Source organism: Larus michahellis, chromosome 5 (assembly GCF_964199755.1).
Source record: "Larus michahellis chromosome 5, bLarMic1.1, whole genome shotgun sequence".
NCBI lineage: Eukaryota > Metazoa > Chordata > Aves > Charadriiformes > Laridae > Larus > Larus michahellis.
In genome coordinates this window covers 27,998,936-28,019,692 of record NC_133900.1, presented here as the reverse complement: position 1 = coordinate 28,019,692, position 20,757 = coordinate 27,998,936, and the positions used below count along the sequence as shown (strand labels likewise).

Genomic DNA, 20,757 nt, shown 5'->3' with positions numbered 1-20,757 from the left:
GACATGGCCCAGAGTGGTTTATATTGCAGAGTGAAAATTTGCAGTGAGCACAGCCGCAGGGGTTAAGCAGTACTTCTTTCTCCGTCTTTCCCAGTACCTCCTCTTGGTGCTTTAGGTGCCCTTCCTCACTCTGTCTGCGATGCGTTTCTGTCTTTGAAGGTTCCTTCTTGTATCTTCTCTATCCAGCCTGACTCCTTCTGCCTGACTGGGTTATCCGTTTCCCTCAAAGCACTTGGGAGACAGAGACCGTTTGTAATGACTGTGAGTCTTTTCCTTAGTTAAATTAGGCTTCCTGGGACATGACGCAAGAGAAGCCATCAGCAGAATGCATGCAGCACGTCCACGCTACTCTTGCTTCTCAGGAGTGGGCATGACTTTGCTACGGCATTTACTTAGGAGGACATGATGTGCTCTGCCAAACGCAGTGGTGACAAACTGGTCCCTCTTTCCACGCCTAGGGGTACAGTGTGTTGGCACAGTGGAAGGGCACTCAGCAAACGAGTTTTTCGGTATTGATGCAGTTTTGCAGGGTTGGATCTTCTTGTAAAGTTGGTTGTAAGAGGAAATGTATAATGCTGTGTCCCAAAGGACACACCCTTTAAAGCACCAGCTATTTTAACACTGGGAAATCACGTAAGCGTTTTGAGAGGTTTGCAGTATTTCTTTTTTAGCAGTCACTTCATTAAAGATCTTAGGAGCTGGAAGTCTTTGTAATATCAGTCATATGCTGTTCCCAAAATTTGAATGAAAGCTGTATTACCGACACTTGGCCAGAAGTGGTTTTGCTGGTGCTGTTCCAGCTGTAATTAATATATTTGCAGTTCAAACTTAGGGAAGCCAAGGACTGCAGTAATAGCAGTGGGACCTCTGAGTAGGTAACTTGTAGGAAAACTCTGGTAGCGGTCTTGTTGAACTTTCTACTGCTTTTATTTTTCCCATGGGAGTGATAGATAGGAGCTGGTTTTGTGGAGAAATAGGAGACGAGAGTAGCCAAAAATAGCAAAAATTAAGTGGGGGGAGGTGGGAAGCCAAAACAGGGCTTTTGGGGTTCTAAGACTCTTGTATAAGATAGTTGACTTCAAAGCCGTAAGGGGAAATGCAATTCAAAGGTTAAATGACCCTTCAAAAAGCAAGGTCATGCAGCACTTAAATCGCCTGCTGGAGAGCAGCCTTTCCTATGTGCTCCTGTAAATCATCCACCATGAACGGGGGAAACGTACGTCCATGAATACACATAAAAGCACAATGGCTCTGAGAAGAGCTGGCATGAGTTCCTGCCCACATGTGCAGTGGGTGACGCCTCAGCCACCGACAGGCTCATGGGACACCCCCACCTGGCATCCTAGTCCTGGTCCTCATCAGCAATGCTGCCAGCGGAGGGAAGGAAAATAATAGACAAACATACATAGAAAGGCATTTGATATGATTTACACCAATAAATCAAATAGAAGGGTGGACGAGAAGCTCAACATGAGCCGTCAGTGTGCACTAGCAGCCCAGAAAGCCAATCGTATCCTGGGCCGCATGAGGAGAAGCGTGGCCAGCAGGTCGAGGGAGGTGATCCTCCCCCTCTACTCCACTCTCGTGAGACCCCACCTGGAGTACTGCGTCCAGTTATTTGTGTCAGCAGCTGCACCAGCAAGGTTACTACCAAAATATCCTTCTGGGCTTTTTACAGCCTTTGTTGTTTGGTGGTTTGTTTGTTTTGTTGTTGTTTTTTTTTTTAAATCCTCATCCTGTTCTAAATAGGGGAGTGATTCATTCCTCTCTTTCTGTTTAATTTTACTTCAGCCTACTCTTTTCTGTTTCAGACGGAAGGAAAACTCCTGGTTCGGTCATAACAGAAGGAAAATATGACTGTATAAGCTTGGCCCTCGGAAGACAGAACTAGACCTGTTTGTACCTTATTTAGCATAAATGGTTTCTGTGTAAAGCTGGCATATAACACTTGAAAGAACAAAACCAATGAAGTCACCACAACATGAACTGCCTTAAAATTACCTATAGCTGAAGTGACTCGCCCTATAGGTCCCTGATTTTGCTGGAGGGGGCAGCGGCTATCTTATAGCAGGCACAAATGGATGGAGATGGCAATAAGGAAAAATAATTTGCTACAGCAGCAGTTACTGAACACAGTTTGAGGCCACGTGGTTCTACTTTCAAGAAAAAGGTTTCTTCCCTGCTAGAGCTAAGTACAAGTACTTCTTCATCTAGACATAGTGAGAATCATCTTCCTCTGTCAAAATTACTGAGGGAATTACCAATGAAAAGGTCAGTGTGGTGAAAAAGGGGAGGGCTTCTATAGGTTAACACACAGGATCAGCTACCTGACCAAACACAGCCGCTATGAGAAAGGAATTTTTCTAACCATGATGCCTAATTTAGTCTGTCTGCAGGTTTTGAACAACCTTGGGCAATAAGCTTTGGGGTTTTTTTTAAACGCAAACGGCAATATTTATATTGGCTAATTGCACTGGATGGCTTTGCCAGGGGAAAGACTGTTCTTGCAAGTGGGAAGGAAGGTATTATAAGTAGCACCAGGCACAAAAACGCCATTTACATTTTTCACGTAGCTATTCACTCTTCTAAGCCCAGAGTTGTTCTGCACCGATGTAGTTTTGCCACTGGAAGCCACAGGGCAAATGAGAAGCATTGGGCCAGGAGCAGCCCTGAGCCTCTCAGCCCTGGCGAGCACAAGGGCTGAGCTGGTGGGACCCGGGGCCATCCCAGCACTTCAGTGGGGGCTGCCCTGGGGGGAGGAGTGTACCCTGGCGACTCTGATCCGGTCCCAAACCTCTCTGATTTCAGAAATTACTTGCTGCTAATGCATTGCTTGGGCATTGGGAAACGCAGGGTAAAACACAAGTCGTGTGTTGATACAAATTCTGTGAGGAGAAGGAAGTACATTTAATTATTGCCTATAACTGTAAACTGCTTTTAAAACTACATGCAGTTACTAAATTGTGTCTGCTACTAAGGGGAACAAATTACTTACGTGAAGGTGAGGTACCGACGAGGCAGGGATCTGGTCCTGTGTCATCCCCCAGGGGACTCTGGGGGGAAAAAAAGGGAATATTGGGGGAGAGAAAATGTCGTGAGAGGCAGGTGATGGGGTGGAGGGGGCTGTGTTAGATGACAGGGGCAAGGCAGAAGGTGTTCTGGAGGAACAGAGAGATGGAAATCAGTTTTCTCCTGCCAATAAAGCATGTTACATGCCTGTAGATCTCCCCTCTCTCTTGGCCCATGTGTGACACCCCTCCTTTGCCAGGATTTAGCGCTCGATGCGCAGCCCTGATTGCTGTTGAAAGTGCCAGGCGGGAGGGGTTTGTCCTGCCGGCAGCCACTCCGGAAAAGAGCCGGGGAGCTCCAGCACCAGGAGGAGGGAGCCCCGGGGCAGGAGGGGTCACCGGCTGCCCCGGGAGAACCCCAGCCCCACCGGGTCCCCTTCTCCCCCAGGGGACACCTTCCCCCGGAACAGCCCAGGCATGAGCCCCCCCCTCCGCCCCACCAGGAGCTGGGCCCAGGAGCCGCTGGCGTGATGGAGCTGGGGCTGATTCCACGGCGGAAATCGGGAGCTGCCGGGGACCCCCAGCCCCCAAGGCCGAGCTGCAGCTGCTGCCCCCCGAGGGGTGGCCCCAGAGGGTCGGTGCCAAAACCTGCCGGGAAAGTCACCGGGCCCCGGCGGGTCACCTGTGTCGGACCACGCACGGGGGGGCAGAGGAAGCCAAACCACTCGCCCGCGGCGACCGGTGCGGCCGGTGCCGGCAACGCAGCGACCGCAACCAGGAAACCCGGCGGGCAGCAGCCAGCGCGGCGCCGGCCCAGGGACAGTCGGCTGGGGGAGCCGAGACCCGGGGGGGGTCCGGACCCCAGCGAGGGCGGGCGCAGCCCCACACCGCCCGTGGGGAGGTTCCGGGCTCGGACCCGAGCTTCAGGCAGCAGCTAACGGGCAGCGGCCGGCGGCCCGCTTCCGCACCGGCGCCAGCGAGCCGGGGGAGAAGGGTGGGAACGGCCCCGCTTTGCCCCATTTTGCCCCGGTCTCCGCCGTTCCCCTCGCCCGGCCCCGTCCCGGGACCCCGAGGCCGCCCGGGTGGAGGCGGCGTCGCCCCCGGTTCCCCCCCGCCGGCAGCGGCCGCCCCGCGCCGGGACCCCGAGATCCGCGGTGGAGCCGCCCCGGAGGAGCCCCGGGGAGACGGGACACCCGGGCCCGCCGCGGCCGCAGACGGTGCCCGGCACAGCGGCGCCCTCGCCCCGGCCCCGGCCCGCAGCACGCCCGGGGGCGCCGGTGCCCGCTCGGCCCCGGGCGGAGAGACGCGGCGGCGGCTCCGGGAGCAGCCGTGGCGGGGAAGTGGCCCCAGCACGGGCCCCGGGCCGCCCGGAGACGGGCCCCGGGCCCGGCTGGGCTGCTCCGGCCCCGGCCCCGGCCCCGCTGCCGCCGCCGCGGCGCTTCCCCCGCCCGTCCCGCGGCGGCGGCGCCCCCTGGCGGCCGCGGGGAGGTACCACAGCCCCTCGGTACCGGCCCCGGTGTCACCACCGTGGCGCGACCCTCCGGGTCCCGTCTGTCACTTCCCTCCTGCCCTCAGCCCGCCCCGCTACTGCTCTCCTCGCCGCGCCACTTGCCCCGGGCCTGCCCGCGACACGGACCCGTCTGCCCGTCCCTTGTCCGTGACCGCTCGGGGTCGGGGAGGTCCCGGGCGCTCCGCCGATGCCTCCCCCGGGGGGTGTCCGCCCAAACCCGCCCCACGCTTCGTCTCTTGGCCCTTTAAACCTGCCCCCGTCCTCCGCGCCCCTAGGCCGAGCCGGCGTTCGTTAACCATTACCGGGGAGGTTAACGGGGAGGGGCGGGCGGAGGTGCCGAGACTCCCGGGGCCGCCAGCGCCGCCGACCAGCGTCCGCAGGGCACGGGCAGGTACGGCCGGCGGCGGGGATGGGGCGGGGGCTCCCAAACCCCGCGGCTCCCGCGAAGGGGGCTGAGGCGGGGGGAGAAGCGCGGCCGGGCGGGAGGGGAGGCGACGCCGGGCTGCGCTCCCGGGGGGCCCCTCACGGCCGGGGCTTCGCGCTCGGCCGGCACCCAGGGGGCGGCGGCGGCGGCGTCCCGCCGGGGAGCGGGGCATCCCCTCGCCGGCACCTCCGCCGGGCGCCAGCCGGGGTGGACGCGGCCCGACGGGCGCTGCCCCAGCGACGGTCCCGCCACAGGATCCAGCCGTTCCCGAGGTCGCGGCGGCCGCCGGCAGGGAGGAGAGCCAGCGCGGAGGGCACCCCTCGTCGGCCATGGGGGTGGGAGACGTGGTGAGGGAGGAGCTCGGCAGCCTCCACGGCATCCCCCTCTACAAGTCCTTCGTGGAGGGCTGGCCGCAGGTGGAGGCTTTCCAAGCCCGGCCGGATGACCTGCTCGTCGCCACCTACCCCAAATCGGGTGAGTGGCCCCGGGGAAGGGCGCAGGGGGGACGGGGGCGGGGGGCGCCAGCCATTGCAACGCCGTCCCTGTGCTGCAGGCACGACGTGGCTCAGTGAGATCCTGGACATGATCTACCACGACGGCGATGTGGAGAAGTGCCGGCGGGATGCCATCTTCAACCGGGTGCCCTTCCTGGAAATGAAGGCCCAGGGGGTGCTGAGCGGTGAGACCCAAGCCCCGCTGCCCCCCTGGGCTGGGTGGGGAGGTGGCTGAGCTGGGGTGGGGGTGAGGGTGCTGGGGCTCACACTGCTAAGCCCCCTGTCCCACAGGTGTCGAGCTGCTGGAGAAAACTCCGTCCCCGCGGCTGGTGAAAACCCATCTCCCCGTCCAGCTTCTCCCGACCTCCTTCCGGGACAAGAACTGCAAGGTAACGCCGTGGGTGCCCCCCCTGCCTCTCTCCCTATCTGGGTGGCAGGGAGGAGGTGCCACTCTGCACCCCCCAACCACATCCTCGGCTGTCCCCAGGTCATCTACATGGCTCGCAACCCCAAGGATGTCGTCATCTCCTACTACTACTTCTACCAGATGGCCAAGATGCACCCTGACCCTGGCACACTGGGAGAGTTCCTGGAGGCCTTCATGGCTGGCAAAGGTGGGGGGCTGAGCCCCAGGGTGCCCACCCCAAAATGCTGGTGGGGAGGGCATCCTCCGACACCCCGCTTTTCATCTCACCCTTTGATCGCATCCCACAGTGGCCTACGGGTCCTGGTATGAGCACGTGCGGGGCTGGTGGGAGAAGAAGCAGGAGAAGCAGCTCCTCTACCTCTTCTATGAGGACATGAAGAAGGTGAGGGTGGGATGGAGGGGAGGGCTCCCCGGTTGCCCCCCCCAGCCTTTTGAGCAGCCTCCCCATGTCAGCCATCCTGCAGGACCCACAGCGGGAGTTGCAGAAGATCCTGCGGTTCCTGGGCAAGGAGGCGCCAGAGGGAATGGTGGAGAGCATCCTCCACCACACCTCCTTCCAGGAGATGAAGAAGAACCCCGCCGCCAACTACGAGACCATGCCCACTGCTCTGATGGATCACAGCCTCTCCCCCTTCCTCCGGAAAGGTAGGGTTCGGCAAGCATTGGAGGGTTTGGGAGCGGTGTCCTCAGGCTATATTGCAGCCCCCATCTGTAGCTGCAAATATCTCAGGGGTGTCAGGATTTGCCCCACTTGCTTTCTCATCCCCAGGGATCTCTGGGGACTGGAAGAACCACTTCACTGTAGCCCAGAATGAACGCTTTGACCAGCACTACTGGGAGCACATGGCGGGCTCCGACCTCTGCTTCCAGATGGAGGTGTGAGGAGCTCATCTCCCTTCCCAGGGGGGCTCCACTTTTCCCTTCTCTCCCAGCAGGGAGGGTGGGTCTGGATGGAGCATCCTCATGACGATTCACTTTACCCCCTGCAATAAATTGGGATAACCAGAGAGTGAGCCATTGCCTGTGGGGAAAGGTGGGGAGAGGCTGAACCCCCCGAATCCTGGGCAGCGGCCGGGGACAACCCTACGCTCAGTGGGCAGAAGGGTAGTTGAGGGCATGGTAGATTTTTAGCCAGTGGTCAGGCGTCACTGGGGGCGGGCATCCTCCCAAAAACCACTGCTGTCCCCCAACACCTTGGGTGACCCCAGCCCCATCCTACCGAGGTGCCTGGAGGAAGGAAAGATTGGTCAAGAGTGGAAAAGCCCCAAAGCGCTGGCGAATGTGCTGCCCTCAGCTCTTGTGTGCGCCGGAGCTTTCGTGCCTCTGGGTTGTGGCAAGTTTCTTGACAGAGCGGGCGGTGGCAGGGCTCGCCCCAGGCTTCCTGGCCCAGCCTGAGCTCGTCAGCCCGCGGTTTGCACTTCCCTGCCTGGCCTATTGCCGCACTTGCCAACATTGCCATCCTTGCCAGATGGGGAGCTCCCCCTGCAACCTCCAACCCGGCTGCGCTGAGCTCTTTCTCGAGGATGGCTGGAACGAACCAGTCCCTGTCCCACTGCGGGCAAGAGTTTGCTTTGGAGCCCCAAATTCCCCTGTTACACCCTATCTCGAGCCTGTTCTTGAGTTTCCAAAATTGCAGCTCCTGGGGTTGTTTCATTCCCAAAGTGATGCAACTGGGATCCGACTCCTGAAGAGGAGCAGCAGCACTATGAGGGGAACTCTCCCACAGGAATAAATCCTTTCCACGCATTTAAATGCCGATGGAGATCCCTGCGCTTCCCCAGCTCCTGGCTTCGCTTGCGGGGTTTGCACACACAGCCAATTTTGCTGGCATATGGACTGATGGATGGGGCAGGGAGGAGGCATGTCCCTGCCTGCAAAACACCTGACACGGCACATCCCGCCTCACCAGGCCAAATCAGGGACGTTTTTCTCGAGGCTGCAAACAGTCGAGCTGCTCCCCCTGCCCTGCTGACATCGCTCCTGCCCTCCTGCTCCCTCCCGGCTCACATTTGCCCATGAGAAGCAGATAAGGAGGAGCATTTCACCACCACCGGCGTCTTTAAACCCTTGTCGCAGAAGCACGGTATCAGCTGCGCTCGTGCTTTGCAACCCTGCAAACTTTGGACCCGTATTTGAGTGCATCAAGGGTGTTGGGAGGGGGGTGACCAAAGCCTGCCCCCCACATCCCACCAGCGAGCCCCGTGCCAGTGCGAGGAGCTGGGGACGTCCACGGGGGTGACCCCCGGATCGGGGCAGGGTGATGTTCAAACCCCCCGGGACGTGGGTTGGGATTTCCTCCCTGCGTTTTCCTTCGTGGGCGGAGGGGAAGGCGGTGATTTCGCGCACCGCCAACTCTTACCCTCCCCCCCCCCCCCATCTATGTGTTTACCGAGGGTCTGCTGAGCACGGCACAGCTCATCACAGGCGCCTGGGGACCGTCCCCGGGGGGCTGCGTCCCCATCCCCGCTTTCCCCTTCCCCGCAGCGCCGGGACCGTGTCGCTCCGTGTCCCTTCCCTCTGGACGCCCCCCCGGCCTCCCGCAGCCCCGGGCGCCTCCCCGCGCCTCCATCTTCCACGCGGGGCAGGGAAATAACAAATCCCGCCCCCGCAAGCTGCGGGCGAAGCTCTGCCTCCTCCCTGCCAGGGCGCCAGAGGAAGAGGAAGGTACCGGGGAGACCCCGGCCGGGTTCGGGGGCGCCCCGGCCTCGCAAGCCGGGGGGGGGGTGGCTGAGGGGGGCCGCGGGGGGCTCGGGGGTGGTCTGGGGAGGGGTGTCTGGGTGTCCCCGCAAGCCCCTGGGAGACGGAGGCGAGCCGCAAAGCCGCTCTCCCAAAATTAAAGGGTGGCGGGGGAGGTTTCGCAGCCCCACGCTCGAGCGGTGCCGTCCCGGCCGGCGGGGTGGAAAGGTTTCCCGGGGGGAGTCCTGCCTTCCCCGCTCCCCCCTCCTTCAAACCCTCCCATAGCTGCCCCCCGCCCCTGCGGGAATTTTGGGGGCGGGCTGGGGGTGCAGGGAGCATGGAGGGGCACAGCCGGCCCTGGGGGGCTGAGGGCGGCGCAGGCAGGGGGCAGCTGCCCGTTCCAAGCTGGCAGCGCTGTTTCTGGGGTGCAAAAGCTCGCAGGGGCTTTGCTGGCTGGGGTTTCAGGCTGCTTTCTGACACACACCCCCCACCCCTGGCTATTTTTTCCCCCGGGTGGCACCCCGAGCCCGCCCCCAAAATTCCTGCAGGAGGCAGGTGTTACCTCTCGGGATGGCAGCAAAGCTGGAGATGGTTTCCTTCCCGCGGCCGGAGTAGCTGGGCTCAGCAGGGATTCTGGGGACTCTGGGGGATGAGGTGGCCCCGTGATGCTCCCTGCTGCCAGCCAGCCCCCCCCCCGCGTCCCCATCCCTAGCAGGATGGCCGATCCAGACACCTACCTGCGGCAGCCTTGGCGCATGGTGCACGACATCCCCATGGTCAGCGCCTTCTCCCACAACTGGGAGCGGATTGACAACTTCCAGAGCCGCCCCGAGGACATCGTGGTGGTCACCTTCCCCAAATCTGGTGAGTGTCCCCGGGCACTGGAGAGGGGCTGTGCTCAGGAAGGGAAGCACCAGCCTGCGTCTCCCCTGGCTGGGACTGGGGGGGATGCTGAAAGGCAACGCTGGTCAACAGCGCCCTCAGGTACCCAGGATGGGGCTCCAGTGCGAATGGCATCAACTGGACACCCAGCTTCTCCTCGCCAGGCACCACCTGGGTCAGCGAGATCGTGGACATGATCCTGAAAGGCGGCAACCCCGAGAAGTGCAAGCGGGACATTATCAGCAACAGGGTGCCCATGCTGGAGTTTGCTGCCCATGGGAAGATGCCGGCAGGTAGTGGGGTGGCAGGGGGTAGCGGGGGGCAGGGTGTGCTGGATGGGGAGCTGGCTTTGTTTTGGGAGGGAGGCACCTGCCAGCAATGGGAGCATTCCTGGGGGCAATCTCCCTTGCAGGCACAGAGCAGCTGGAGGCCATGGCATCCCCTCGCATCATCAAGACCCACATCCCAGCTCACATCTTGCCTAAATCCTTCTGGGAAAACCACTGCAAGGTAACAGGCCGGAGGGGACACACCTGGAGGGACCCAGCAGAGATAAGGTGGAGACTTGCCCCACCGGGACCTTGCAAGTCCCCACATGTCACCAAGCTCTCTGCAGATGATCTACGTGGGGCGCAACGCCAAGGATGTGGCCGTCTCCTTCTACCATTTTGACCTGATGAATCAGTTCCACCCGCACCCTGGGACATGGGCCCAGTACCTGGAGGAGTTCATGGCTGGCAGAGGTGGGACAGGGGCACCCACAGGTGCATGTGGGGATCCTGTGGTGGGGTGCTGTTACCCACAGATGCCCTCCTGGCTGCTCTCCCCACACAGTGGCATATGGCTCCTGGTACAACCATGTCAAGGACTACTGGGAGCGGAGGAAGGACCACCCCATCCTCTACCTCTTCTATGAGGACTTGAAGGAGGTGATGGATTGGGGTGGATGCTGGTATGGGGTCTGGGGGGGGGTGGCAGGAGGGGTGATCATCACCCTGTGTCCTGCAGGACCTCCGCCGGGAGATTGCCAAGGTGGCCCACTTCCTGGGGCAGGAGCTGCCGGAGGCGACGCTGGATGCCATCACCCGACACACCTCCTTTGAGGCCATGCGGGACAACCCCACCACCAACTACAGCATGGTGCCCTCCTACTTCATGGACCATGGCATCTCCCCCTTCATGCGCAAAGTTGAGCGGCCCTGGGGGGCTCCTTATGCATGGTCCCCCCCAGCCCCCTGCTGAGGCCCATCTTGCCCGGCCCCAGGCACCACCGGTGACTGGAAGAATCACTTCACCGTGGCCCAGAACGAGCGCTTTGACCAGGACTACATGCAGAAGATGTCAGACACCGACCTGCGCTTCCGCACCCAGATTTGAGGAGGCACCGCTGGATGCCCCCCAAATCCACCCTGTGCCGCCGGCACTGCTGCCGCCACACTGGGGGGGCTCCTTCCCCTCTCCTGGGACTGCTGGAGAGAAATAAAATGTTCTCCCTAATCCCACCAGGGGATGCTCACTGCCCTGTGCCTGCGCTCGCCCTGGGGCCACTGGCCTCTCTTCGGGCTGGGGACAAGCCTGTGCCACCCTGTGTCCCCTCAGCCATCATGGCATGGGGATTGCTGCCAGCAGCTCGTGGGATCACAGAGGATTTTGCCAAAACTGCGTGCAGGGAAGGTGCCAGCTGAGCGCGGGGAGCAACAGTTGGCCTCCCCGTCCCCATGTAGGGGGACACGGGCTGGGACTTGTGGGTGGGGAGTGGGGCCTGTGGGGCTGGAGATGTCCACCACGGCGTCCCGGGGAGGTCAGTGGCTGCCGGCTTCTCCCCACGCTCGCTCCTCCCTCCCGGCAGCCGCAGCGCTGGCAAACATCACTGCCCTCGGCCGCCCGCCCTCTTCACTTCTCCGCCCTGTAAAAACAGCTGCCGGGCCCCACGTCTCCCTGTCCTGGCCGTCACCCTCCTCGCAGAGCAGCACGGCGTTAGGTGAGCGGGTGCCCTGGGGCGCCCTGTGGGTGCTCTGCCCACGCTCAGCCGCTCGGGGACGCGTGCCGTGGGGTCCAAGGTGGTGGGTTTGGGGTACTATGGGGTGCAGCCAGCACCCCTAAAACTCCCTCTGGGCTGGGGGCTGCTGCGATAACCCCAGGGACCCGGTTCCCTGCTCACCTGGGGTGCTGAGGCAGGGGGAGAGCTGTCACGCCCGGGTGACGCCGGCACCCCACAGGCACCTCCAGCCCTTGCTGGGGCACGGGGTGGGCTCCTGCCCCCACAGACAGGAACCTCGTCCCCAAAGGCGGGGGTAGCGGCAGGGCTGTGGTGACCTTTGGCTCCTGCGCTAGCGGTGTCACTGCCGCTCCCCAGGCAGGCACGTTGCCAGGTGTCCGCAATGACCTGGCCAGTGGCTGCCCTGGGAGGGCGAGGGCCCCCCCCCCCCACTGGCCACCTTCCCGACGCGTCCCTGTTGTCAGCAGGATGACTGATCCAGACACCTACCTGCGGCAGCCCTGCCGCATGGTGCACGGCGTCCCCATGGTCAACGCCTTCGCCCACGACTGGGAGCGGGTTGACACCTTCCAGAGCCGCCCCGAGGACATTGTGGTGGTCACTTTCCCCAAATCCGGTGAGTGTCCCCAAGCCCACCAGACGTGGCGGTGCCGGGTGGGCAGGCGTGTTTTATGGCTGGGACCTGCTGCCTGGGGTCGCAACACATTTGGGGCTGTCCGACAGAGCCATGCGGGATTTCCCTTTGCCCCCACAGCATCCGGTCAAGGTCCAGGGGGGTGTTGGTGCTGAGCCCCACCAATGCTGCACTGGGCCCCCCCCCGGTGGCTTCTTTCTCCAGGCACCACCTGGGTCACCGAGATTGTGGACATGATCCTACACGGCGGTGATACCGAGAAGTGCAAGCGGGACATTATCAGCAACAGGGTGCCCATGCTGGAGTTCGCTGCGCCTGGGCAGATGACAGCAGGTAGTGGGACATGGGGGCTTGGCCACCGGCCCCTCTCCAGGGACTGAGCCCAAGGGGACTCTGCCAAGGGCCCACTAGGGATGTGCTTTGGGGTCCCTCAGGGACAGACCTGCTGGCCACCATGCCCTCTCCCCGCGTGGTGAAGACCCACCTGCCCGCACATATCCTGCCCAAATCCTTCTGGGAAAACCGCTGCAAGGTAACCCCCAACCCTACTCTCTGCCCCGGGAGGCATTGCAGCCCCCCTGTTCCCCTGGGGCGGGACCCCCTCCTGCTCCCTCCAGCATCCTAAGTGGTGTTGGGCCTGGATCATCTCCCCTCTTGGGGGTTCTGGACCTGCCCCTCGTACCCCATGGCCCCTCTGCAGATGATCTACGTGGGGCGCAACGCCAAGGATGTGGCCGTCTCCTTCTACCACTTTGACCTGATGAACAAGTTCGAGCCGCACCCTGGGACATGGGCCCAGTACCTGGAGGAGTTCATGGCTGGCAGAGGTGGGACAGGGGCATCCTGGGGTGGGGAAGATGTGTCACCTCATGCCCCTCCCCCAGCTCTCCCACTGACAATCCCCGTGGCCGCTCTGTCCATGCAGTGGCATATGGCTCCTGGTATGACCATGTCAAGGACTACTGGGAGCGGAGGAAGGACCACCCCATCCTCTATCTCTTCTATGAGGACTTGAAGGAGGTGATGGATTGGGGTGGATGCTGGTATGGGGTCTGGGGTGGTGGCAGGAGGGTTGAACATCACCCTGTGTCCTGCAGGACCTCCGCCGGGAGATTGCCAAGATGGCCCACTTCCTGGGGCAGGAGCTGCCGGAGGCGACGCTGGATGCCATCACCCGACACACCTCCTTTGAGGCCATGCGGGACAACCCCACCACCAACTACAGCATGGTGCCCTCCCACTTCATGGACCAGAGCATCTCCCCCTTCATGCGCAAAGGTGAGTGGCCCTGGGGGGCTCCTTATGCATGGTCCCCCCCAGCCCCCTGCTGAGGCCCATCTTGCCCGGCCCCAGGCACCACCGGTGACTGGAAGAATCACTTCACCGTGGCCCAGAGCGAGCGCTTTGACCAGGACTACGCGCAGAAGATGTCAGACACTGACCTGCGCTTCCGCACCCAGATTTGAGATGGGACCATTGCCTTCCCCCCAAACCCACCCCCACCAGTCCTGCTCCCTGGCAGCAGCTCCAGCACCACCCCGGTCTGCCCGCATCTCACTGGCTCCCCCACGCCAGAGAGACTTTTGCAAAACTGGAGAGTTGTATTTCTGCATTTTCCTCACAAATTTGCACCCGCGTGGAAGTTACTGCATTGCTGCAGAGCATTGTGGACCTCACCCCACCGTGCATCACCCGAGCCCCGCGTTGCCCACCCAGGACGTGTGTAGGATATGCCTGTGCGGCTTTATGTGGAGGAATAAAAAAGCCAGTACACGGTGCAGAGGCGTTTCCAGCATGTGACGAATAAAAGTTGCTAGCAGCTTCTGCGTGTGCATCTCTACCAGCGCTCACACGGGGTGCCGCACCCACCATCTCCTACCTCAGAAACCCCCCTGCTGATGTCACCCTTTAGCGGGGGAGAGGACAGGACAGGACAGGGCACTGTGATCATGCCATGCTTCCCCCTCGCTGCTGGGGCCACGTAGGAGAGATGAGGTGAGCAGGATGGGGAGGGACAAAATCAGCCCCAGGGTGACTGGGAGATGGCCGCAGCCTGGGGATCTTGGGACCAATCCTTCCACCCAGGAGTAATGAAGCTGGAAGCAAAAGGAGGATTTTGCCAGTTGCTTTCGTGCCGTCCTTCTCCCAGGAACCTGGAAGCTGTTATGCTGTCCCAGTCTCCCCACAACCACATTGCCCATCAGGGATGGCCCCAGGGGGGTAAGAGCAAAGGGTCTCCTCAGCCGCTGCCCCTCTCACCGTGGCCAGAAAAAACACAGCTAAAGGGCGCACTGCAGCACCGTGGCACACGGAATCATAGACTTGCCTAGGTTGGAAGGGACCTTTAAGACCATCGAGTCCAACCATCAGCCTAACACTGACAAAACCACCACTAAACCATGTCCCTCAGCACCACATCTGCCCGGCTTTTAAATACCTCCAGTGATGGCAATTCCAGCACTCCCCTGGGCAGCCTGTTCCAATGCTTGATAACCCTCTCGGTGAAGAAATTTTTCCTAATATCCATCCTAAATCTCCCTTGTTGCAACTTGAGGCCATTTTCTCTTGTCCTATCACTTGTTCCTTGGGAGAAGAGACCACCCCCACCTCTCTACAGCCTCCTCTCAGGCAGTTGTAGAGAGCAATAAGGTCTCCCCTCAGCATCCTTTTCTCCAGGCTGAACACCCTCAGCTCCCTCAGCCACTTTCTCAGAGGACTTGTTCTCCAGACCCCTCACCAGCTTCGTTGCCCTTCTCTGGACACACTCCAGCACCCCAATGTCTTTCTTGTAGTGAGGCAATCAAAACTGAACACAGTATTCGAGGTGGGGCCTAGATGGGCCTTGAACAGCATTGCTAAAAGCTGGTGCTTTTAAAATAGCTGGTTTTATGTCACAATCATTTAACTAAAGGAAACTACAAGTTGGATGGTTGTCGGGTCCCAATACCTTGGATGCTGTCCCCTCCTGCCCACGTTCATCATCCTCTCTTCTGTTTGGTATATGTGCAAGACAAACTTGCCTGCAACCTGGAGGAAACATCCATTGCTTGCAGGCGCCGAGCCTCTCTGAAAATGCAATTTCCTTCTCAGGAGTGGATGAAACAGGCCATGAGGTTAAAAAAAATGGCCGGGTTGCACCCAGACACAACCCAGTGCTGAAACAGGGGCTATTGCATGTGAAACAAACATCATTCAGCAAAATCCTTGGAGTTTGGCCATTAGGTACCGCAAGCCCAACAAAAATGGGGTGGGGTGTGGTGGGCATCGCAGCAGAGATACATCTTACCTGCAGGATGTGTGGGTAGAAAACAAGAAAAAGAGAAGATACGGAACTGTGATCCCTTCTTGGAAGAAATGTTATTTTAAGTCATAATAAAATAATTGCAAATGGTTTCTGTTTCTCCCTCCGATGCCGTGTGCTTCTGTGAGTTGTACGATATGGTTTGTGTATTGCGTGACTGTAGTGATTTGTTACAGAAGGACGCAGCAGGCGCTGAACCTCGCTGTCCCCTCTTACCTTGCAGTCTCAGTACGAACAAAACTGAGCCAGAGATGCCGGAAAAGGGGATGGTGAAAATAATGCAGGTACTTACAGACAGGAGCGGAGATACCTGAACTGGTGAGTGGTGGCTTCAGCCACTTCTGTCACACAGGAAAGATGCCATGTAGGAAGCAGCTCCTGGGCCAGATGTGGTTCCCTGTGTCAGGTCACTCTGAAGTGTTGTCTTCTACAAATCTGCCTTTGAAACCCTGACTCTTGAGACATCCATCACATCCCAGAGCACATTGTGCCTCCCCTGGGAATTTGCTTTTCCCCGACAAGTTGCTTTTCTGGGGTTTGGTTGTTTTTTTTGAGATCTCTTACTTCAAGCACTGAGATACTCCCAGCAATTCCTCCACATTGATCTTCCCCACCCTTCGGGACTCTATAGGCTTTTGTCATAACACAGCCTCCCTCAGCTGTGTATTTTTAGGCTGAAGGCATCCGAGTCTATTCAGGCGCTGGATTTCCTCTGCTGATTTATCTCTCAGCCCCTTGACATCATGACATCTTGCTCCAGGAATTTCCTTTCATTCTTACTCCTGCTGTTGAGACTCAGCACCCCCAGCATGTATTTTGGCCCCGCTGTCCTTGCCAAAGACTGCTCCTCCACTCATGTCAACAACTCATTCCTCTGTAATTTGCTCCAGGCATTTTCTTCCCTCCCTAAATCTCTTGCACACCTGTTGCTGCTTGGATATAAAGCCAGACCTTCTAATCACCCCTGCTTTGCTCCTTAGATGTTTCCATTTGTGTGGAAGCACACAGATGTTTTTTTTGTTTCCTCAAAGCATCTCTGGTCTGTTAGATGACCCTCTAATGGCACCTCTTTCCTCTTCATAATTTAGATAGCAGCTCCTGTGAAATGTATAGGGGCATCATATGCACTTCAGTGGTTTTGCTCACTGCTGTCAATGAGAACAATTATTTTTTGGTGTATTTATCTTTCATCCCTGCGCATAAAGCGCAAACCTACCAGCACCTGTCCTCACCACTGTAGATACGGGGCTTGTTAGCAGCTGAAGAGATGCAACATAACCAGCTAGGGGAGGTTAAAATGCTGTGCCCCAGAAGTGTTGTGTGGATTCAGACTGCTAAGGCCCCAGGAAAAAAACCAAGTACATGATTATGAGGCCAGAGGAGGGATTGCAGAAGTAACTATGCCCTTAAAAGCACCATCTAGCAAATCAGGGCAGGACGAGTGCAGCTCCCTTGTAAACACCATTGTAAAACCAGGACTTTGAATCCCTCGATATGAACCTCTCTTCCCACTGCTTGTCAATGCCAAGAGGTACATACGGCAGGTGAAAGTCCCAGCGGGGACAGAGGAGCCTTCCTCCTCGTGGCCATGTGCAGACGCCTGGGAGCGGAGCCATGGACCACAGAAGGAGTTTCCTGCTGGTTTAGACGCAGGAGCTCAGGGGAAGTCCTTAATGCTCATGCTAAGAGTGGCCAAGGGCGCTGCCACATCGCATGCAGAGATCCAGGCATCCAAGCTGGTGACAGCCAAAGCAGAGAACGTTTCCTCCCTCTCACTCCTCCAGCCTCAAAAGCCCCAGCCGATATCCCACCTATACCTCCAGGGCAAACAGAGGAGGAAACACAAACCTCTCCCGGTGAAATACGCCCAAGGGATGAAATGGCATCCCTCACAGTTTCAAGGTGAAGCCCAAGTCCAAACCTCCAGGCCTGATTTCCTGGGAGCAGAGGGGTTGCCTCTATTTGTGTCCCATTCAGGCATGCAGAAACACTCCTCCACACTGCAGTTAGCAGCTGATGAGGTGCTCCCCTCTGCATCCCAGTCCGTGTCACAGGGGATCACCTCCGAACCTGCAATATCAGAGGAAAAGCAGTCTCTGCCTTCCCTGCATGCCGAAATACAAGAGGAGCCGTGGTCACGGGCAGTGCTGGCAAGGAGGCTGTCTCCGAGGACGCGTGCTGAGGCCGGGGTGCAGACTTCCCACGCAGATATGCCTCTGGGGAATAAGTGGCAGATGTATCGCTTGCGCACCGAGGCCCAGGTACAAACCTCGTGCCAGCAGCTTCCAGTGTCAAACAGCAAAACTTCGCTCCTGCAAGACACAGATGTGTCTCAGGCCCTTGAGCAGGCTGCATCCAAGTAAGAAAAAGTTATTTCTCATAAATATTCCCTGGCCAGGGATGAGCTTTGCTCTGCTGAGATGAGAAAGCCAGCAAGAAACTACAGTACAGCAGCAGGGTTATGTACAATTGGTGGATTCACCCAAAATTTAGCAGGGATTTCAATTTAGTTTTCATTCCCCTGCAGAGCTATGAACACACAAAATGCATTCCAGCATCTGAATACATTACTAAGTGGCTCGATGCAATGGCTGCCGGCCAACCATTCAGGGAGGCCCCAGCTCCGTGATAGCCTGGTCTTTGCCCAACTCCTCTCTGGCCCAGCAGCAAACTCATCCACTAAAATAAATTGTTGGCAAGCCAACCTGGCACAGGGAAAGGCTTGGCATGGGAGCATGAGCAGCAAAGGTGCACGAGAAGGCAGAAGGGAGAGAGCAACTGCCCCTTTCCGGGCTGGGAGCCATTGGATGAGTCCCATCACGTCTATACCCTCAATATTTGCAAATTTTCCCATCTCCATAGCACTCAGCTTTCCCTTGGGGGTCGGACGGATGCTGGCAGGACAGGGGTGTGCCGTATCTGCAGGCAGTTTCATCAAGTCTCTGCTGCTGTGCCTCACTGTAGAGCTGACAAGGACAGGGTGCAGCATCTCTTCTCCACCAAAAATGCACAATTCCCAGCAGGGACACAAAGCTTGGCCGGCCTGGATCTTCTTTCCTTTCCCTTTTTTTCTTTTTGGCTTTGCAGAGTGGAAATAGCTCCAGTGCAAGCCACCCCAGCATCTGTAAGTTTACATGCCAAGGTGCCCTTGCAGCATCGCAACAGCAGTGAAGAGAGTTCATAAAATCTTAAACAGAATCAATAAAAACAAGTGAAATGCTATAAACCTAGCCCGCGGTATGTTTGCCTGACAGCTGCAGGGTAGAGGTATAAAGATACAATTTAGCTGAAAAAGGTGGTTATGGTAAGGCTATTTCAGCTCATTAACTTTTGCCGGAGTTTCCCTATTACCCCTGGGGATTACGTGCGAGTAGGCGTTTTACTCAACATTTGCACACGTGCCTCCGCAAAATTGCTCCATCCAGTCTGTACTCAGGGATGAGCCAACCTTGACATTTTCCCCACCCAGCCTTCCCCCCCCTCAACAACAACAACAAAAAAACCCACGAAAAAACATAGTCAAGACTTTCAAGTCTGCTTTCAGTCCAGAAGCAATAAGTTAAAGGAAAACCACAGAGTCACTGGGTGCTTCTCAGGGCAAAAGCTTCCCGTTTCTACCCTGGCACTGAATTTTCGAGGTGCTGGCTGGCCTCAAGGTTTTCTAGAAATACAGATGCCACGTACACCGTCACCCCCATTCATTCAGCAAAACGGTGAAGAGACCCGTATGTGGAAAACACCAGTTTGTGTTGCCTAACTTTTGCATAACTCACCTTTGCCTCGAAAAGCCTGTCGTTATTTAACAAGGCTGCAGGTTGCATCAGCATTTGCAGCACTTCTACTTAGTAACGCTAGATGTGTGAAAAACAGACACTTAACACCATCTACTTTCTTCAGCCCCACTTTTCTCTCATTTGCTGGATTTTGTCCTTCAGTCCTCTCAAAATACTTATCTTCTCTGCATTAAGAGTAATCTGAGTATCATCTTTAAAACCTGGCGATGGAAACAAGGCAAATTTAACCCTCTGGTTCCCCTAGTAATAGCGCTCATTTGCTACGGAGGAATTAGAGGGGTTAGAAAGGAAACCCAGATTCCCATCTGCCCTAGCCTGCATGAACATGGCCTTTCAATAGCTGCTGGAAAAGCTTTAAGTTTCTTACAGAACTTTCCCAAATATGGTAAAAGAGCCTGAAAAAAGATACTATCCTGAACACAAAGGTATACAGAGCGATCGTAGTGAAATTCCTCGCTGTAAGGCCAAATTACTGTTGAAGCATGGCTGGCATAATTCTTCCTGAATTCTGAGGGTTTAGAAAAAGCCAGGTTGAATATTATGGAAAATATTTAAAAACCAAGGAGGTGCACCTTTAGATTCCTGTATTTTCAAGTCATTAAGAACTGGCCTAGATCTCCAGAATCAAGGGCCACACACGCAGCACAGGTAACATACCAACTTTTGAAAAACTCTGCAAAGAAACCACAACATTTTCTCTATGTTCCTGTGGACAGTTTATAAACAAGCCTATTACTTAACAAACAATTTTGTTCTGCCAGCTGGCACCCTGAAGGGAGTGAAAAATCTTTTTACCAGTCACACACCTTATTTTGGAGCTAGAGGACGCAAAGTCCTTCTGAGAATCTGGCTCTGTAATAACATTATAATATACCTTATCATGGGGAAGACCACCTCGACTGTTAAATTACTGGAGCATAACAAAGCAATGAATAATCCCAGAATACATGCCTTGTTATGATCACCCCATATTGTATTACTTCCTCCTTTTGAAAAGCCCCGTTCAGAGGGTAACTTATTTAAGGTCCTTCTGCCCGATACCAAACATTGCCAGAGCAGCCCGGGCGCGGAGGAGGTGAGCAGCAAGAAACGGAAGAAGAACGGTGCAGCAAATTGCAGCTCGCAACTCAGAGCACAATGCCTACGCACCCCGGAAGACTCTGCTAGGTAAGAGTTTTTTGCTGCATAGCGTTTGTTCCCCAAATTTTGTTGGATCAAGTGTATCATTCTATGCATGGGTTTTAGTTGTCATTTTGGCTCCTAGTTGTTAAGAGCTCCTTCCAGGACATAGCGCCTTACATTCAAGCACCGACTTTCCAAGCACGAGCCACCCCAGAAGATGTTGGTTTTGCTGTGAGAAGCACCTTTAGGGGACAGGAGGGCTCCAGACCCGTGTTTAGACACCTGTACTGAGCCCACAACATGGCCAGGTTGGTGGTGATGTGTCCTAGACAGTAGCAACGTGCTTCCTGCGTTGAGTTGTCTGGGAGCAGTCGGAAACCACCTGTCACATACCAGAACAAACTACATGTTATTATTGACATTACCATCACCCAAATGAAGGATTTGCTTCCTTCTCTTAGTGTGGGAAACATCAGCACTTCTAAC

The 20,757-nt window shown here is 57.2% G+C and overlaps 3 protein-coding genes across 5 annotated transcripts in view; all 3 read left to right on the top strand.

The window, feature by feature from the left end:
• The window catches only part of CSGALNACT1 (chondroitin sulfate N-acetylgalactosaminyltransferase 1), a 66,841-nt gene extending 63,622 nt beyond the window's left edge, over positions 1–3,219 (top strand). For both annotated transcript variants that reach the window (XM_074589325.1, XM_074589323.1), the window contains one exon: positions 1,812–3,219. The gene's annotated coding sequence lies outside the window, so the exon portion shown is untranslated. The remainder of the gene's footprint in view (positions 1–1,811) is intronic.
• A 1,554-nt stretch (positions 3,220–4,773) lies between these two features.
• Positions 4,774–10,922, top strand: LOC141743830 (uncharacterized). The gene is given in 15 exon segments (XM_074588825.1): positions 4,774–4,909; positions 5,197–5,416; positions 5,496–5,621; positions 5,728–5,825; positions 5,924–6,050; positions 6,151–6,245; positions 6,328–6,508; positions 6,633–6,803; positions 9,194–9,403; positions 9,586–9,714; positions 9,834–9,931; positions 10,038–10,164; positions 10,256–10,350; positions 10,430–10,609; positions 10,686–10,922. Coding segments are annotated over 14 exon segments (2,001 nt in total). The 5' UTR covers positions 4,774–4,909; positions 5,197–5,271; the 3' UTR covers positions 10,905–10,922.
• LOC141744060 (sulfotransferase 1B1-like) lies at positions 10,899–13,878 on the top strand. 2 transcript variants are annotated; one of them, XM_074589313.1, is made up of 8 exons: positions 10,899–11,402; positions 11,888–12,036; positions 12,259–12,387; positions 12,489–12,586; positions 12,755–12,881; positions 12,980–13,074; positions 13,152–13,332; positions 13,408–13,878. In XM_074589313.1, the coding sequence occupies exons 2-8, from the start codon at positions 11,889–11,891 to the stop codon at positions 13,518–13,520; spliced, it is 891 nt and encodes a 296-aa protein (XP_074445414.1). In that variant the 5' UTR covers positions 10,899–11,402; position 11,888; the 3' UTR covers positions 13,521–13,878. The 2 variants fall into 2 exon arrangements, with proteins under 2 accessions (XP_074445414.1, XP_074445416.1); XM_074589315.1 differs by having other exon boundaries at positions 11,182–11,402; positions 11,885–12,036.
• Positions 13,879–20,757: the final 6,879 nt, after the last annotated feature.

Coding starts and splice junctions, on each gene's coding strand:
- LOC141744060 (XM_074589313.1), top strand. CDS start 11,889: ATGACTGATCCAGACACCTACCTGCGGCAGCCCTGCCGCATGGTGCAC. Junction 12,388..12,488: donor GCCTGGGCAGATGACAGCAG/GTAGTGGGACAT, acceptor GGGGTCCCTCAG/GGACAGACCTGCTGGCCACC. Junction 13,075..13,151: donor TCTATGAGGACTTGAAGGAG/GTGATGGATTGG, acceptor TGTGTCCTGCAG/GACCTCCGCCGGGAGATTGC.